Below are 20142 nucleotides of genomic sequence, written 5' to 3'. Positions count from 1 at the left end.
TAATATCTGAAAAAGTGGAGATATACACATTACTGCTCAGTCCCAGCTACAGTGAACTTTTTGATTTCTGTTTAAAAAAAAAAATCGGGCAGCAGTCACTTTCTACTTGAAGACCAAAACAATGACCTTTAAAACAAACTAGGAAGTTCCTTCTCCAGAAGGAAGGCATGTTGATCATTGCTATAACAAATCATTGGCTAAAAAACACTGGAATCCTGCAGGAACAGGCTAGTTGCTTACAGTACAAATGGGCAGAACAGTGGTTATACATTTTCCCTCATATCTTACCTTATATAAGGCTAGGGGCTTCCTTTTTTGAACAGAATAAAAGCTAGAAATCTGGGAATTATGGTTTAGTGGGGTGGCGAGCTCCCTTGTACTCTATTATGAACACTTGTGGCTGCTGTAAGAGCATCTTCAATAAATGGAGCATTTAGTATATTACAAACTATGTCCTGTTTCCAGACTGCAGAAGATTGTGCATACTACAGTATCAGAAGCCTGGATATTATTGTAAGTGAGTCTATTACTACAAAAGCCATATCAACACTAAGATCTTATTCAGGTGAATTTCCATCAAGTTTATACTATCACTCTACTTTTGGTTTTCTAAATCATAAAATTTGCAGAACCAGCATCATTAAATCAGAAAAAGCAGCATTCATCTAAGCTGCCTGCTAGTCCATGAAGCCTCTCTTCTCCTCAGTGAAGAGAGTTCATATCTGACAATTTGCTTTCAATTTGCTTCTGAGCTTACTTCAAAATAGTCTTCTTTAGTTACTTCTCCCTCAGTGACTATAGCTCATACCGTTTCCTTTGTTATTCAATTGAATGCAAACAGCATTATGTATATAAAAAAAGAAAAGGTTAATGTTAACTTCTTGGCTCTCCTTCACACAATGTATAATTAAGAAATTTTTAAATTCATGTTAAATCTGAAGTCAAAGGCGTTCATGGCTGGCATCAATGATTTTTTGCGGGTTTTTTGGGCAACAACTAGAAAATTTTCTAGAACATGGCCACACAGCCCAAAAAACCCACCAAAAAACCATGTTAAATCCTTTCTCTATTTGCTAAATCAATATTTATCAAAGCAAGCAGTTTTTTTATATTTAAAAAAATGCTGGTGTTGACCTAAAAAGCCCTAAGCAACTTGAGGCCAGGATATCTGTAAGACTGCCTCCTCAATGTGAGCCTGCCAGAAATATGAGCTCTTCAGAAGAGGCCATATTGTGTGTCCCAACACCTCATGAAATTAGGCAGGTGGGTACACATAATAAGACTTTTTCTGTAGCAGCATCTTGACTATGGAACTTCCAACCCAAGAAAGATAGGTTGGCCGCTTCCCTTTTAAGCTTCTGTTGGACAGCCAAAACAATGCTGTTCTGCATGCCATTCTTTTTTTTTAATTGCTGTTTTAACTTTTTCAAAACAGGATTCTAGGATTGTTTGTAGATTGCATTTAGGAATTTTTAAAGAGTATTTTAATGTGCTTTAAAATATTTTTTTATTTCAGTATTGTTTTAATTGGTTTTTATTTGCTCATTGCCTCGGGAGCCCTTGTGGGCTTCGGAGGCAATATCGATTAAATAAATGAATAAGCCCTCTGCTTACTCTCAGAGGGCTTTTGGGAAGTGCAATCTTCAAGACAGTCTGGATCCAAGCTTTGCAGGGTTTTGTAGTTCCTAACCAGCACTTAGAATTGTGTCTGGAACTCTCTATGCTATTTGGTAGAGCTGCATCAGATGCCAAAAATCAGTGGATCAGGTTCACTCTCGTTCTTAAATACGAAATGAAGTGCATACATAAAATTGACAAAAGGAAAGCCAAGAGTCTACAGTGACTGCTTTTACATTTACTAGAAATGTACATAAAACTGGTCATTTATCATGTAGCCTAATTTCATTTGTGATTTAGGCTGAAATCCCACAGTCAATTTCCTGGGATTAAGCTCCATTACCATAATGGGATTTACCCCTGAATAAACTGTATTAGATGGTGCCATCAAGGCACTCTTCCACTTTCAGACTATAATTCTCATCAGTCCTGGCCACTAAAAGCCATGATCAAAGACAATAGGATCCACATTGCTAAACACTTGCAAGACAGTAGATTGGGGAAAGCTGTGTCAGAGTGCAGAAACAAAACTATAAACGAAATCCTGGTAAAGAAAACTTTTCTACTGCAGATTCTTACAGAGGATGCATTACAAACTACAGCTTCAGGAAGACAGAATCACCCCTAGTTGTGGGAGATTCTTCTTTACCACCAGTGCCTTCTATTGTTCTAATGTGTGTTTTTTCCCCTTCTGCCAAAAAGCAGCATCAACCCCAAAGGGATCTTTCCGCTTGGGCAATAGCTCTAAGCAGATGCCAGCTTTCTATAATAAACACTTGCAGCTGAAAATTCCGGTCTCCACCTTTCTGCTCCACAAGAGAACCTGAACCTCTTCAGCTGGCACAGTGCACAGTTCTCCGTTTTGATTAACTAACACATTATTTTTCTGAATTAGATAAAACTAACACCTGCCCACTGACTGCCCTTTGTGTACAACATTCCAATATTTGACTGACAGTATCTGACAGTAATTGCCAAGTTTAGGTCTTGCAATTAGCCCTGGATTATATAATATCTATGTTATTGCTTTGCCAGATCAACTGTGAGTCAAGGCTCTGCTTGGATGGAATGTAGCGTAATACTTTCTTTAGGAAGGCAATTAGAGAACACTATAATACCGTAACTGATAATCTCTGGCCTGATGAACAAACCTAGCTCTGTTCCAGCTCTTACATGCAGCTTTCTGGCTTTTGTCTTATGTGCCTTTGAGCTACATTCCAAGCAAGCCTATAAAAACATGTGCCCCTCTATGACCTTGGAGGTTTACCTCCAAACAGCCACTGAACCAGTCCTAAAGCCATCTGACCTAAAATCTTCATCAGCTTACCTGAGTTAGGTATATTTGTTGATAAGGGGGAAATATATGTTGTTATTTCCTGAATGTATACCTGAGGAATCCATTAAGGTTTTTTAAAACCTTAGAGCTTGCTAGATAGCGTATACATAATGCACAAAAGAATTTATACTGTTTCTTGATTTTTCCTCTCTGCCTAGAATATTATTATTATTATTAACCTTTATTTATGAAGCACTGTAAATTTACACAGCGCTGTAAATGCAATCTTTTTAGTTAGACGTAGAGCAGAAAGTCTGTTTAGGGCAGGTTTTTAAAATGTAGAGTTCAAAGTACTTGAAACTATTTTTCAGAGATTTCAAAGGTACAACTGTGGGGAAAAAACAGATTAGGCAGATTTACAGTTTAGAAAAGAATGAGGCATGGAATATGAAAGCCTCTGAAGGAAATGAAGTATTAAGAGGTAGCACCAGCTAAGGGATGATAAGGAAGGAGATTATCCCCTAAGTAATGAGGGCAGAATGTCCACGGAGGGGGTGGAGGGAAGTGGCAAAGTTATGGAACATATTTTCAAAGGAAAGATCAATCAATGGATTAAATCTTAATCATTGAGGAATGGGATCAAAATGTGGAAAACTGCCCTGCAAAGAAGGAGCTCAAAAGGTGCAGCTAGTAACTAGACATTACAATGGAGGCACTAAACCAACACCAAAGAGGTCCAGAGCAATTCTCACAACTCACCCCAATGGACAGGGCTGGCCCTACCATTAGGCAGAGTGAGGCAACTGCCATAGATATTGTGGGACAGAAGTGGCACATTCCCCCACCTCCAGTTATTCTTCTTGAACTCCTTGGCCATTCTCCTGTCATGGGGAAGAGAGGTGTGTTCAATTTATATGGTTTGGACCCAGATTTAAACTCTTACAACTGGATTGGTGGAATCAGATTTCCTTCCTTCCCTTCCTTTTGTGGCAACCTGCTTGAGCCCCTGAAAATGCTGCAAAGGTGTGTTCCATGAACAGCAGTGTTTAATTCCCCTCAAAGACAGATCCTGGGTATAATTCACTAAACCTAATCTGTACACCAGAAGTAGGCAATTGTTGGGGATTATTGGTCTGTATTCTCCTCCTGTCCCCAGGACCTTTGAAAGTTGCTCTTCACAACCCCCTCCCCCAAAAAAACCCCAAAAAACTTTTTGATCTTTTTTCTCTCTCCTTAATTGCCCTCAATGCCTAAGTGACATGAGATGGAATTTCACAATATTTGGGGGCATTCCTCTCCCCTTAGCTTCTTGTTCAACAAAGGCCTCTCCTGAGCCCTGAAATGACCCAGGGAGCCCCCAAAACATTGTAAAATTGCCACATGACTCACAGGTGTCACTAGGGTTATAGGGGGAATGTTCTTCAGAACTTAGTGTGCTGAGGGCTCTAGGGAACACAAAACAGCTTTAGGGTCCTCATACAGCCTGTGAACTTCACTTGCCCCACACTTGCAGTACTCTGGGGCTGTTCAGACAGCCTGTAAGGGGTGGCTGTATGCTGCCCCTAGAAACGTTGGTTAGGGGCATGGCAACTGCATGCCATGCCCCCAACTTGGTGCAAAAAGAACCCAAAAATGGCAACATGGCTTTTTGATGCCCTTTTGGTATTGCATCATCTAGATGTAGTGCCAGGGCCATGCTATGATGCTGCATGTCATCTAGAAGGGCACATGGCATCATGGCATGAAGGGGCAGAGCCACAACATCCACCGTGCGGATGTTGTACCATGGCTCCGCCTACAGGCCAGCAGAAAGTGCCAGCCTGTATTGTCCCTCGGTCTCTTTGGATCATTTGGGAGTGTACTGTTCATCTTCTCTGCTGTGTGGTCTGATGCTCGATGCCATGTTCTTTCAAAAATTCAGCAAATTCTGCATTGACAAATTCACTACCATTATCAGTGTGCAGGCTCTTGGGTTTATAGCAAAATTTATTAGAGACTTGATTCAAGTACTCTTAATTTTTGAAAAGCTTGACTTTTCTCCTCCACTGCTTTCCAAATAGGTTGCCCACAGTTTTCTCTCCTCTGTTTTTAGGCATGAGATTAAAGGAAGGCAAGGACACAGGTGGGCGGTAGCTTCCGTATTATGTGGTTTATCTGCTCTGGGTTTCATTCTAAAGCAGTGATTCCCAAACTCTGACCCTCTAGGTGTTTTAGACTTCAGCACCCAAAAGCCTCAGTCATCTTGGTCAATAGCCTGGGATTCTGTGAAATGAATGTAAATGGTTTAACTTTTATTGGCAAAAAGCTGGGCCAAGAATATAGCTGGGCAAAGAATATAGACAGTCCAATTTGTATATCACAATGGGGAAAAGTGTGGAATAAAAATAAAAATTATATGGCACCTCAGAGTATAAGAGAACATTTCTACAAAATGTTTTATAGATGGTATTTGATGCCCAAAAAATTATCCAAAATGTACAAAAAATTAGATGATAAATGTTGGAAATGCAGAGAAGCTGTAGGGAATATATATGTTTTTTGTTTCATTGGCCCAGGACAGACGAGCCCTTTGTGGTATGGCGGTGGCGCAACTAGGGTTAGGGACTGCACAGCAACCGCATGGTCCCTAACCTAGCATGTACTGACAGTGCTATGGCACCACCATTATGACATAATAGACTCATAGTGTCCGCACATCACACAGCACCAGTTACGTCACGAGTGCACCACTGGTGCACTCGCGATGCAACTATGGTGGTGAAAAAGAACTCCGGAGTGAAGCCGTGCAGTTTGGTGGCTACGGCTTCCCTCCAGAGGAAATTAGGCTGCCGCCAGACCAGCCATACCAACAGATATGTACTGGGCCTTTGTGTATTTTGTCTTTTTATTTTATTGTTTTTTCTTTGTTTTTGTGTATTACGTATGTCTATCTTGAAACTTAATAAAGCATATTTTAAAAAACACAGCTAAATTAGCATCATTGCTAAACTAGTATCAAGTGTCAATTCCTTCTTTTTAGTCATTTTATTTTATAATGCAAGAAGTGCCATCCATCAATTAAGAAGTTCAACCAACACAACTTGCTTTTAAAAAGCACTTTATAAAAGAACAGCTATTATTTAAGCTTGTGGCCATAACATCTGACTGCATTTTGCTACTTCATTTTCTAATTCCTATAAGGTACTCCTACACATTAATGCAAGAAATCCAAACAAAAACAGTTTTAACAATAACAGCAGCAAAGCCCAATACCTTTTTTTGGGGGTAGTGGTGGTGGTGGTGGTGAATTTTTCCCCCAACCCTGGGGAGAAGAGGCATGTAGGAGAACAGGAAGCATAACATCAGCTTGGTACATTGCCTCTGGGCATTCGCGTTTGACAATGGTACTTGTTTTCAAACAGAAAGAGAACATAATCATGTGGCTTCAAAATGTTGTTGTTTTTAATGACAAATCTTAACATTTTGTGGGTCTGATTCATGTAACTGAGCATCTGAAGCTGATAATAACACAACCAGCATAATGCATAGGAAAAGTGAAGTTTTCATCCGTTCCTTTTCACAGCATAAGATTACCCAATGTAAGGCAAGCCTGTTCTTGTCTGGTCTTCAGCTGCCTTGTTGTGGTACTTGCAGTACCTTCCAGACATTGTTCATCTGAACACAGGGGCAAATTTCCCTTGCTATGGACATCAGTCATCACAGATTGGACATTTCTCCCAGTAGCAGTGGTGTAAATACAAGTTCATCTACTGACATGTCTACATGCTACTATATTATTGATCACTTCTGATTTACTGAAGTTTCTGTTGTTGTTGTTGTTTTTTAAAAAAGAAAAAACTCAACTACTCTAGCAAAGCTTCTGTGTGGAGGGGAATAAATAGCTCTTGAAATACTGCCAAGAGCTGATGGTTGGCTCCTTTCTTTCCTGACAGAGGTAATATACTTGGAAATATTACTTTTTGGAGTATACTTCCCATCCATTCCTAATGTTAAGTGGGAGGTGGAGCAATAAATACACATTTTTGAAGGTCCCTAAAGAGCACCATTGGCCTCTATGTTCCACTCCCCCAAAGTTGTCCACCACCTTTCCTAGGGGCTCTATATTTTCACCCATGCCAATACTTTTAAGCTGGATGCTCTTTCTACAGACTCCTAGAACCATATGGAAGTGGGACATCTATCCTGAGTAGGTAAAAACACTCTCCCTTTCTTTGTACACCTGTGTAGTTAGGTATGTATCTTTATTTATCAGAGCTTGTAATGTTATTTTTTTAAAAAGCAATATACTGACCTTAAGCTGCACTTTGAGGATGTGTGTAAATCTATTTTCACTCATTATTTAAAGAGCAGTGCATCAGTAATACTGTATGTTGCTTTTTCATTTTTAAAAATAATTGGTGTATGCACATAGTATATAAGTACAGTGCACCCGTGCCATACGTGGGCGCACTATACAAGCTTATGCTGAAGCCATGTGGTGCCATGAGCACACATGCCACTGTTTGCAATGGGGCGTGAACATGCACAGAATTCCCCCTTACACGGGGGGGGGGGGGATTCAGAACAGGTCCCCCAGGTAAGGGAAGAACCCACTATATTGCAAATTACTTCCACAATATTTAACAACAAAAGATATCCCCCATAGCCAAAATTTCCCAAAATAAGCAAATAACCATTTCTTGTTTCAGTGAAACTACAGGCTGTTATGTTACATCGCAAAAATAATACGATTATGCTCACATAACAAACCATGTCATATCTGGGACTACTGTTAAACCATTTATATATTAATTGTTCAAATTAGTTTTGCCAGCTTCAAAAGTGAAACTCAAAAATTACAGAGAAGTATTAGAAAGTATTAGTGTATTTTACAGATTATACAGATGTACCAGAAAAAACACTTTATCGCCTTCAAAACATCTCATAGTGTGTGTGTGTGTGTGTGTGTGTGTGTGTGTATTCAATTATTTAATATCCCACCTTTCTCCTAGGATGGACCCCAAGGTGGCTCATTCATGATCTGCTAATTATTAGTTATTTCAGAGAATGTCAACGAACATACCAACCCCAATGTATCAGAAACCACAGGTCCTCTTGACTGCTTTCACATCATATCCTAGGACCAGATGTCATGAGGAACAGTGCAGCCTTGATTTTCTGCCAGAAGCTAAGTAGGGATGGAGCCAGTCTGACCTGCCTTAGGAGGGAGTGTCACAACTGAGAATGCCCTGTCTCATGTACTCTCCAACCTAGTTTCTGAGGGTGGTGGAGCAATCAACAGAGCCTCCATGAAAGATATCAAATTCTAAACAGGCTCATATGGGAGGAGGCAGTCTTTCAGATATCCTGACCCAAGCCATTTAGGGATAGGGTATTCCTTACTTTTTTAAAAAAACCTATGAGGTTGCTATAAGTTACTGGCAACATGAAAGCACATCCACACACCCACACAGAGACAGATAAAGTTCAGGTGCCATCAACTAAATTCAGAAGAAAACTGCAAGCCAGTTGCAGTTTTTATAAAACTGGACCAGAATTTCCTTAGTTGGCTGATAGGAGTGCTTCCTAACTGAATTGTTCCATTACATTATCAGGGACATGTGGGCAACACTTTTTCTTACAGGGTTTTGGCTTTCCTCTAAAATGAGAGCTACTAATATTTAGAAACATCTGTATGAGTGCCTTATACTCAAAAGTATTTAGAACAATTTACAGAAAAGAATATATGAAAAAAAATATGAAACACTTACTTGGTCCAAGTCCTATGGAGAAAGCAGCCACATAAATAAGCAACCCAGCCAAAGACATCCATTTCAAATAAGATTGGACTTCCAAAGCTTCTGTTGTTAGCTGGGCTTCTGTTTGGGTTGTGGAATAAACACTGGCTCCTTCTAAGGCTGTTCTGTTCTGCTCCACTGTATTTGCCATTTCAGCCTTCCACTGTGGGCTTCTGGTAGATGAAGCCATGCCAGCAAATTGTTCCTTCAGAGTTTCATTTATGGAGGTGAGTTTTTCTACTCCCTGGAAAGTTGAATTTTCCAAGGACTGGTTTCTACAAACAGTTGTGGCATTCACATGTATATTAAGCACCACTAATCCCATGGTGATTAATGACACAGACATGAGGGATGAGCCTATGCAGAGGAATGTTTTGCTTCCCATATGGTCCACAAAAAGGGTGGCAGGGATTGTACTGATCACTTTGACTGCTCCAACACCAGTGGAGGCCAAGCTAGCTGCCTCATTGCTCTGGAATCCAACTGATTTCAAAACAGTAGATGCATAAAATAAGATATTAGGCTGACCTGTGGTTTGTACAAAAAACACTAGAGTAATTCCAATCAGCATCCGAGCCCTCATGTTGTCTTTTGGACGAAATAGATCAAAGAAACGATACTGGTGCTCATCTTTCAAGGAAGATTTGATCATAGCAAGTTCTTCAGTAGTGTCCGACGCAGCCCTGAGCTTCCCAAGTACTTTGCTAGCAGCTTCATCAAAACCTTTCATAACCAAGAACCGTGGACTGGGTAGAAGGAAATACAAAGCAATGGCCTGCAAGATCCCCAATGGAATGACCAGGCTAAACATATATTTCCAGCCATGGGGAATACTGGCAAAGGCATAATTTGAAACATAGGCAAAAAGGATACCCATTACGATCATAAGTTCATTCAAAGACACAAGCAAACCTCTTCGATGCGAAGGGGCAATCTCTGCAATATACACACATGTTGCAGTTGAAGAAAGTGAAATGGAAACCCCTATTGCAATCCGGCCTATTATAAGTAATCCATATGAGGCAAACAGTATCAAAATCAGACTGCCCAGTACAAGTAAACAAGATGATAACATGATGGTAAATCGTCGTCCATATTTGTCTATGAGGATTCCACCAGTTAATGAAGCTAGCAAGGCACCAATGAGAAGAGCACTGACAATCATTTCCTGTTGTTGGCATGAAAGTGCTAATATGCTATTTAGCTGAAGAAGAGCTCCAGAGATAACTCCTATTTCATATCCCATCAGAAAACCACTGATAGCAGCAATAGCAGATGACAGTAGAGTAAGCATTCCACACCCTGGAATTAAAGAATATGAGAAGAATCACTTTACTGCATCATTAGAAAATATACATCTTATAGCCCGATTGTCCAAAATGCTTAAACTGAGTAACAAGTTAAAATAATGAAGAACTCTACAAAATAAAACCAAATGCAGGAGAATTAAAGTTGCCATCTTTTAATGCCAAACTGTTGTGTGGGGCCTGGGGACAAAGGCAGGATAAGGAAAAGGATAACATCTGGTAAGTCAAGATCATGACAGAACAGCAGGAGTGGTGCCTGGTAGACCAAGTGTAGAGAGTCTCACACAAAATGCTGGATTATGATTTCTGAAATCTGATGTATGATTTGTCTGGAGGTTGCATTAGCATTCAGAAAAAATATCACTGCCATTTCTCACTTTGATTGCTTCTCATATGCTAGACTCCATGTAGAACATGGATTTACTAATTAGAATGGTAAAGAATGGCTAGCTGGGAATGCTGATTAAAACAAGAACTACTCTGTATATATCACTAATAAAAGGATGCCTCTCTTTGCATCTGTTAGGTTTACTACATACTTTGAGTTAGAGCCTAAGAACCAAGCCTAACTGTACCAGAACCACTTCTCAACAAAATGAGTGGATATGTAAGGTAACAGTAGAAACAACTTCTGCCATCTGAACTGTTCAGATTCATCAACAATTGTGGCAGTATTTGTTTATTCTGTAAAACCATTTTTCAACTAGAGAAAAGCTGGTCAAGTTGTGTAAGTATGGACGCTCTCTACAGAAAAGGAAAAACACCCCCCCTCACTGTTACCGCACACTTGCATAGATATATTAATCACAGTTCTAATCATTTTTAATAGGCATATTAAGCACAGTTTTGATCATTTTTGCTGGTTGTTTGTTTTTAAACAATTGCTTTTGTGTCTTTATTTTTAGATTTTGCATGCATGCATTTCCATTACTAGTAGAACTTTACTAGAGCATGCTGGGGCACTAAGCTACATCAAATTTAAGAGGCTTCAAAGTACTACCAAAAATATTTTTCTAACATTTATCTTACACTTGAAACATAGTTATTTTGTTGTATTTAGAGGCCCTTCATGATCTGATGCCTTCAGTTATATCTTCTTCCGTTTATACAGTGATTCTGATACTAGTAAGAGAATAAATGCAGCAAACTTTGGTTAACATGTTCTATGTTTTCCTCCCCTGATATCACTGTAAGGAAAAACTTGGAAATGTCTGTTTCCTTTTTCAATTAATTCCACTTTGTCATCTTGTCTGTAGATGGACAAAGTATGATTAATCTTGACTATGAGTAGAAGAAACAAGCAGCCAATTTCAAAACAGAGTTCATGAAGCTTGACTTGTTCCCACAAGGGCTGCCCCAAGCAGTTTTCATAGAACAGCAAATGCTGTCCCTTAACCAAGTCAAGGTGGTGCATACCCAACGCTAGCAAGTTATTCTGGTGCTTGATGCAGAATTTCCCAAAAGCAACTCTCCTCATATTTGCTACTTAATATATATATACGTTTGAATGACCCTTAGATGACTGAGTCAGACACCTGGTTTCTGATGTCAAAAAAGGACAGCAAATTGTTATTTACACACACACAAACACACACACACACACACACACACACACACACACACACGTAAATAAAAATTTGCTGTCCTTTCCTGACATCAAAAACCAGATGTCTGACTCAGTCATCTAAGGGGTCATTCAGATGTTGTTGCTTTTAGTGTGACAATGTGAGCCATCTCATTTACTCATTCCAGGTTTGTAATTCCCACTATGGAACCACATTGATGTGCATCTCTGTACATTCTGTTGCTCACACATGCAAGCATTTGAATAAAGATGGAGTCAATGATGTGAATGCATTCAGAACATGTTCAAGGCGTGCAGCATTTTATCCCAGGTCTATTCGGATTTATTCTCATGGGTTAATCACACTACCGACAATGTGGATCTTTAAAAAAAAAAAACCTCAGTGAAAAACCTAGTATCAATTATCCCAGATTAAGATGGTTTTTGGCAGCCTCCTGCCAAATTTAATCAGGTGCATTTGAGATGCATGTGAACAAAAGAGATTCAACCTGGATTCATCCTGAATATTTTCACAGTGTGAATAACCCCTAAATCATAATGACTGGATTAGCCTGATTCCCACTTTTTTTGGCATAGGAATTATGCGGCCCTCTAGATGTTGGACTACAACTTCCAGTATTCTTACCATTGGTTTGCTAACTAGGACTGGTGGAAGCTGCCATCCAACGATATCTGGAGAGCTGCAAAATTCTCAGACATTGTCATTATCTGACTTAGCACTTCTATCTACTTAAGGTAAGAGTCAGTGAGGTATAGTGATTTGAGTGTTGGACTACGACTCTGGAAACTAGGGTTCAAATCCCCATTCAGCCATGAAAACCCACTGGGTGACTTTGAGCATGTCACATTCTCTTAGCCTCTGGGGAAGGCAAAGGCAAAAATCCTTCTGAACAAATTTTCCTAAGAAAATAATAATAATAATAATAATAATAATAATAATTTTTATTTATATTTCCCGCCAAATGCTGTGTGCAATAAAGTTTTTAGTGCAAGCAGAAGCTTCACAGCTGGGAAGATACTGAACATACTATAGGGAATAGAGCTATCCCAACTGCCTTGTCTCTTTGAAAACAGCACTATTTAAGATGAGAAGAACTTAGTGCAATAAGGTTCTAAGTCTTTTCAACTAATTTTCAACTAGTCACCCTGAATCCCATTTCAGAGAGAAAAACAACAGATTAAATAAATAAATAAAATAGTTGCCATTCCCACATCTTATGCTGACAAATTCCGTAAATTGATCAAGCATTGTTACACAATGTCCTACTTGGTTCCATGTCATGTTTGAAATCTGGACTCTGAACTTTCACTTATCAGTGACCTCTGGCTTTCTGATTATTAATTAATTAAATTACATATCTGTTAAAAATACTGTATTGGTGACACAATCAAGAGTAGAAAACATGAACAAAAAAGCCAGATGGTGACATAGTGGAGAGCATATTTGCCATGTTATTTTCATGAGCCAGAGTAAACACTGCCTTCCACAGCTGCAAACCCTGTTTATTATCACAAGTAACTGCTCACATTCTGCTTTTAGTGCACCCTTTTGTACTGCACCCTTTGCCGGTATATTGTTATTTACTATTTTCATTTTCCCTCTTTTCATCAGTCTAATCCTTTCCTTTACATGACACTGGCTAGCCCGCAGTTTGTGGCCAAACAATACAACTCTTGATTTTTCTATGGATGCAGACAAAAAGAAAATAGTTTTTTGTGGGTTGTTCGGGCTATGTGGCCATGTTCTAGAAGAGTTGATTCCTGATGTTTCACCAGCATCTGTGGCTGGCATCTTCAAACATTCTCAGTCCCAAAAAACCACATGATAGGGTTCCCTTGGGGTCACCATAAATTGGAAATGAAGGCATACAATAACTACCAAAAAAACCCAAACACTTTATTCACTAGGGCTTACTTCTGACTAAGCATGGAAAGAACTGCAACCTTTAATTGTAGCCCTCTCAAGTTTTCCTCCTGGTTTTCTTCAGTCATAGGTTCACCCTGATGATTATATTACTAGTGTGCTGCATTCAAAATTATTTTATCCCACTTGGTCATGCCAGTTACACTCAACCCAATCCAATGTGGCCAACAGCAAGCAACTATGAGAGTTGTAGTCAGATATATTACAATGGTCAAAGGTTCCCACCCCTGCATTAGAGGTTCCCCTTTTTGTGAGGTGACTTGAAACAAGTGAAGCACAAACAGAAATGGTGGATGAAGGACGACTGCACCAAGAATACTGCCTCGCAAGTAATCAAATTTTTATCTGGCAAAACCAGCACTTACGCTTACCAGTTATCTCAGCATAATTCATAGTCTGCACAAAATGTCACACCCCCTTAAGCAATTTGAGAGTTTATGGAGCCTTGAAGACAACATGTACCACAACACTGGACCGGTATGATTTAATGAGATAATTTAATTTAATGAGGGAAGAACATGAAACCAGTGGGAGGCAGGGGAATCAAAAATCTGCCAAGCTGTCCAAAGACATTTTTATTTTCTGAGACAAATGCTGATGTCACAATGCAATATTAATGCAAATTGACACTGCTTTAACTGCCATGGCTTAATGCTATGTAATCTTGGGACTTGTAATTTGCTGTAGCACCAGAACTCTTTGGCACACAAGCCTAAATAGTGCACAAAACTCCAAATCTCAGAATTCAGTAACATTGAACCATGGCAGATAAAGCTGTCAAACAGAATTAATTCTGCAGTGTAGACACAGATGCACTTATTATACAATCCTACCTGAGAGTAAGACCTACTGAAGGTAATGATATTTACTTTGAAGTAGATGTGTACAGGACTGCATTGATCACTGATCATTTTTGTTAATGGCCTAGCAATGACTTTGTTTGTTTGTTTGTTTCTAGAAAGCCATTTCTAAATGTTTCTGCATAGCGTTGCAAACTCTACTATGCCAGCAGTGGTTCAGCAAACATTTGGGACAGAATCCTTTAACATGCAAAGGGAGGCTAATATGTGTACAGTCGGCTCTCCTTATCCACGGATTTTTTATCCATGGATTCAAGCATCCACAGCTTGAAAATATTCAAAATAAGTATGAATTCTAAATAGCAAGCCTTGATTTTTGCCATTTTATATCAGGGACACCATGCTGCTGTTTAATGGGACTTGAGCATCCATAGATTTTGTTATCCAGGGGGCCCTGGAACCAAAAAACAGCAGATACCAAGAGCCCACTGTACCTTCAGTTACTTTGATCATCTGTAGCAATCTTTAATTGCTTCTTTCTAACACAGTTCCCCACACCTTTCTGGAATCTTGGAATGAGGAACAGAGGAGGAAATTCCTTGGGAAAGAGCTGGAATAGACATATTTTTCACATTAATAATTTAGTGTGCATGCCAATGATGGCAAGCAAAGCTGACTCTCAGAGCTGCCCAATGAACAAACTGTTGGAATATAAGCCAGAGTGCTAAGAATGTTTATACAGTATGCAGCTTCTGAAAAATAAGTCATGTGCAGTTGCAAGCATACTGCTTCTGTAAGCTGAAATCCAGAAAGACAGGAGATGTGAGCTGGCACTACCATGAGGTAGAGTGGATAGGCCACCTCAGGCAACAGATTCAAAGTGAAAACTTAATGGTTTACTAATTGTTATAATTGCATTTTTACTAGCAAGGATGGAGGAAAGATGCTTTGGTTGTTTTTTGTATGTTTGTTTTTTGCTTCTTGAGCAAAATGACTAAATTTTTTATTCCTTATTCATCTTGATGCAGGTGTTTTGTTGGAGGGGGTGAGAAAGTCATCATCTGCTGCTGTGCCTCATACACAGAGCCCTGGATATTGTAATGGAAGTAGAGTTCACCCCTAAATTTTTAGATACCGATTTTCACATTTACAGTATTTTTAATACTGAGAAATTTAAAAATTGATCTCTCCCAACTGTCTTTTTATTGGTTTGATTGCCATGTGATGCGGTAAAGCAAAAGTTAAAACACCGTGTAATCCTATTGATTTCAAAGGCAGCATTAAGCACAGGCTTAAATATTTCCCATTGAGCTTAATGAATATTCACAGGATTTCTGTTTTTCTGCATTGTATCCTAGGTAATGGTTGTCTTCTTTATAAACTAAGAGATATCAATCATCATTACAAGGGTTAGCAGTTCTGGTATCTATTAATAGCAAATATAATTCTCAAGCTGGATTAGTCCAAAGTCCTGTGTAGTGTAGTGTACCACCATACCCTGGGAAACTCGCAAGCAGGGTAAGATAACAATCCTCTCCTGTTGTTTGTCCAAACATTTAGGTATTGAGAGGTATATTTCCCAACCCATGGACATTTCATTCTTAGTTTTCATTTCTAGTAGTCATTTATAGAACCATCCAATGAATCTGTATCATCCTTAGAAAAGTTCTTTATGCTACATCCTTAGAAAAGTTCTTTAGGTGACAATAAACTCAACATGAAAAAGTGCTTCCACTTGTTTGCCCATGGCCTATTGCCAATGTTTGACTCATCATCTAGTCCCAAAATTCAAATTATGACATTCCACCCATGCAGAAACTAAGTGTACAATGAGAAATGCACATGGTGTCTGATGGTTTAGAATATGGATTTAAGAGACAACCCAAAGGTAATAATGCTATGGGTATTCTATTTTTATGTGTGATACAAAGAGATAACTATTTTGATAGTGTTTTATCTAGGTTCAAGGTACCTGCTAATTAATAGTGATGGGCAGTTGATTTTCCTAACACTTGAAATACCACTTGAGGGTTTGACAACAACCTGGTGTCCTCCATATTTTTTTAACATCTGGCCAACCCAGACTGTCAGGAAAGATGGGAATTAGATACTCAAAGTTTCTGTTGAGAACTAGGTTGTCTACATCTGTGCTAGTCACAGCTGTCTGCCAGAATACAGATTGTTGGAAACAATGTTTCACCATTTGAATCTAGCAAACCTAACAGAGACAGAATAATTTTTTTCATTTTGATGGCAAAAGAAAGGGGGAGAGGCTGGAGAGCTACAAAGGAACTGTATTGCTTTGGGACAACTAATTTGTCTAATTACACATTTGCTATCTCTTGCTCAATAGCTCTTTATATTTAAGAAATATGTATTAGACTCATAAAAAAGAAATGTATTACAAAATTGAGAGCCTACTTTTTACATAGTGACAGCTAAAAGGATAACATAGAATTGGCAAAATCATGTTATTCCAACCATTGATGATTGGCTTATTATATTATATGTGCTGTGTGCCTTCAAGTCATTTCCATCTCATGGCAAGCCTAAGGAAACCTATCATGGGGTTTTCTTGGTGAGATTTGTTCAGAGGAGATTTACCATTGCCTTCCCCTGAGGCTGAGAGCATGTGACTTGCCCAAGGTCACCCAGCGGGTTTCAATGCTAAACTGGGAATCGAACCCAGGTCTTCAGAGTCATAGTCCAATGCTCAAACCACTACGCCATGCTAATTATATGATATGCTAAGCTTGGATAAATTAGCAATAATGATTTAGGTAGGTGTCATACCTAGATCTGAAGAAAACTGGACAGAAATAATATTGTTGAGGAAAGATAAACAGGGTCTGGCAACTGTTTTAACATTAGAAGTTTAACATTAGAGCCAACCATATAAATGACTCCCTTCACAATTGGACCAGAAACAATAGTCTTCATTACTTATGGTTTCCCAACAGTATCAATAGGTTGCTTTTGAAGATATATGTGTGTCAGATTTGACTGTAATGTCAAGACAGATGAGCAATGGTACTTATTATAGCTCAATAAAACAGGAATGGGGAATGTGTGGCCCACTGCAGGTTCATTTCCAATCTCAGCTCTCAAAGCAGACTTCAATCTGTTCTTCCATTGGAAGCATTTCCACCCTGGACTGGGAAGTGAAGAACCATCGTCTTTACCCAGCCACCCTGAAAATGTGTACAAACAGAAATTTATGCAGGTATGGGTGTGTAAGGAAGAGAGGAAAGAGTGTACATTATTCTTCAACAAGACCCAATCTGAGACTCCAGAAGCAGCCCTAGCCAGCAGAAAGAAACTCAGATTTTACAAGTAAGGGAGTCCTAGAGTGCAACCCACACACATGGACAGGTGCTAAATTTTACCTGCTTCCTTTCATTACATATATCTACCACTGCTGTTGTCGTATTTCTAATTTTCCTACCCATTCTAATATACCCACTCAGATTTACTTGTCCTGAAGATGGAAAAAGTTATTTACAACAGATTGCTTCATCGGCAGGGCCTGTCCAGACTATACTGCTTTGACTTTGTAGTGGAGCTATGATTTCTCTTTGCAAATATAACCCTGGATCAACTTTTTCCACCTTGAATCTTAAAAGGAACTTTCTGCAACATGGCAAAAAACTTAATAGACTTTTCATTAATCTCCTGCTTCCCTTTGGCTAGAGATATATTGCTGAGATATATTGTTGACCTCTTCAATTACTTCTTTGTGTTATAATGTATTTTTTTCCAAGCAGGCATACTTTGTATAATGCATTCCCTGCACGATATTTACTTATTTTTTAATGGAGGAAGTTTTACAGCCTAGGTTTCCAGGCTAATTCATGCAGACTTGACTCTATTGTTCAAGATCGTGTGTTAAGTTTGTTTGTCATTTAAGAAAAGACTACGGCTGCACCATGTCTACTGGACAATCTCAACTATCTTTGGGTGGCCTCCTGAAACCTCTCTGGTTCTCCCGCTCCTCTTTTTGTGGGTCTGGCCAAGGGAGATGTGATTTGAAGATAAGTTTGAGCACACCCAGAGCATATGGGTCTCCTGGCACAATTGCTTTACAGGAAGAACATAGAAAAAAATTCAGTGTGCGGGATCTGTGTATTCTATCTGCTCATAAAAATATCTATTACAAGAAAATATTTTTAAAATTGCAAAGAGATAGCAAGTGCCAATTAATATGATGCTGAAATGATGTGAATCATGACAGATCTAGTATAAGCCTACAGAGAAAAATACACAGCACTCATGGTTTTTTTAACTTTCCACTTTTCTCTTTCTCTTTCCCCCCCCCCTTTTTTTTTGTTAGCTGTGTATGTATTTAATTTTTTAACTCTCTTCACATCTGGGATGTATTTACTTACTCTGGATGGGATGAAAAAAAGAGCTGAGCAAGGGACTGGAACACGGTAATTATTTATACCATGGGGACAAAAAAAAATAAATAAAAAATAAATGGGAAAACAAGATTCACTGTTAATAACAAAAAGCACAGAAACACCAGATTGCCATACAGCAATTGCTTATGGAAAACTGGAATCTATAGGTATACCTCCATCTAAATCCTATAAAAACCTGTATAACGTAACAGAAATCCACTTAACCCTTCTGGTGAGAGCCAGCATAGTGTTGTGGTTTCAGTGTTGGACTATGACTCTAGAAACCAGGGTTTAAATCCCCAGCTCAACCACAGAAACCCACTGGGTAACGTGGTTTTTTGTGGGTTTTTCGGGCTATGTGGCCATGTTCTAGAAAATTTTCTTCCTGACATTTCGCCAGCCACAGATGCTGGCGAAACGTCAGGAAGAAATTTTTCTAGAACATGGCCACATAGCCCGAAAAACCCACAAAAAACATGGATGCCGGCCATGAAAGCCTTCAACTTCCCACTGGGTAACCTTGAGCAAGTGAAACTCTCTCAGACCCGTAGAAAATCCCCCTCTGAACAAATCTTGCCAAGAAACCCTGTGATAGGTTTGCTCTATGGCTGACATAAGTCAGAAGCAACTTAAAGGCACAAAGCAACAACAACAACATGAAAAGGAAGGAGGGCTTCCATTGACATAGTAGCTTATCTAGCAGAGGCTTCCACTAATGGAAAAGAAGGGACACAATTTTCCCCAAATACCCCTCTTCCTCATAGCCCACCAGGCCCAGTGTTCTGAAGTGCCCCCTAACCCTCTGGAGGAGATTTTCAGAAGCCTTCAGGGGGAGGATGGAATTTGTGAACATCCCTTCCCTTAGTCATCTTCTGTACAAATCTTGCCAAGAAAACTCCGTAATAGATTCACCTTAGGGTTGCCATAAGTCGGAAATGATTTGAAGGCACAAAACAACAACAACAAAGTGTTCCATTATTAGAAGCATCTACTCTTCTGTAAAGACAATAGGATTTAATCTAAATTGTTAAGCAAGTTGATTTTTTAAAATGAAACACATCCCACAGGACCCCTACTACAGAGTCACATACATGTTCTCTTCCAATTGGTTTTTAAAAACAACAATTGAGCATCTTTCAAGATGACTTTCAAGAATGTGCATTTCATGCAACTGGATTAACTTGTGTAAATCAGAAAAACAGAGGTAAGGATCTGAGACACTATAAGCCACAACAAAAAGAACCACAAATAACAGAAATAATTAATTTGTAGGCTATTCAATACTATTTCTGTTATTTATGGTCTTTTTTTTTTTTTGTAGTGAACCTGTGTCCATACAATGCAAGTAGTCCATTCCCAAGTGTAAAGTGAAAATGTTCCAGTAAAATATGTCTTTACTCAGCATCAGCACATTCTATAGTCATTTTGTGTTATTTTTTAAACTCAGGCCCAAAAC

The 20142-nt window shown here is 39.0% G+C and overlaps 1 protein-coding gene across 2 annotated transcripts in view; it reads right to left on the bottom strand.

Annotated features, from left to right (window-relative positions):
* SLC2A12 (solute carrier family 2 member 12) overlaps nucleotides 1-20142 on the bottom strand; it is a 29223-nt gene that overhangs the window by 6583 nt on the left and 2498 nt on the right. For both annotated transcript variants that reach the window (XM_089528467.1, XM_089528468.1), the window contains exon 2: nucleotides 8644-9972. In XM_089528467.1, coding sequence (XP_089384593.1) covers nucleotides 8644-9972 — 1329 coding nt within the window. The remainder of the gene's footprint in view (nucleotides 1-8643; nucleotides 9973-20142) is intronic.

This window comes from Sceloporus occidentalis, unplaced genomic scaffold (assembly GCF_023333645.1).
Source record: "Sceloporus occidentalis isolate IW3139 unplaced genomic scaffold, rSceOcc1.0.p SCAF_6, whole genome shotgun sequence".
NCBI classification, from domain to species: Eukaryota; Metazoa; Chordata; class Lepidosauria; order Squamata; family Phrynosomatidae; genus Sceloporus; species Sceloporus occidentalis.
This window is presented reverse-complemented; position numbering and strand designations above follow the sequence as displayed.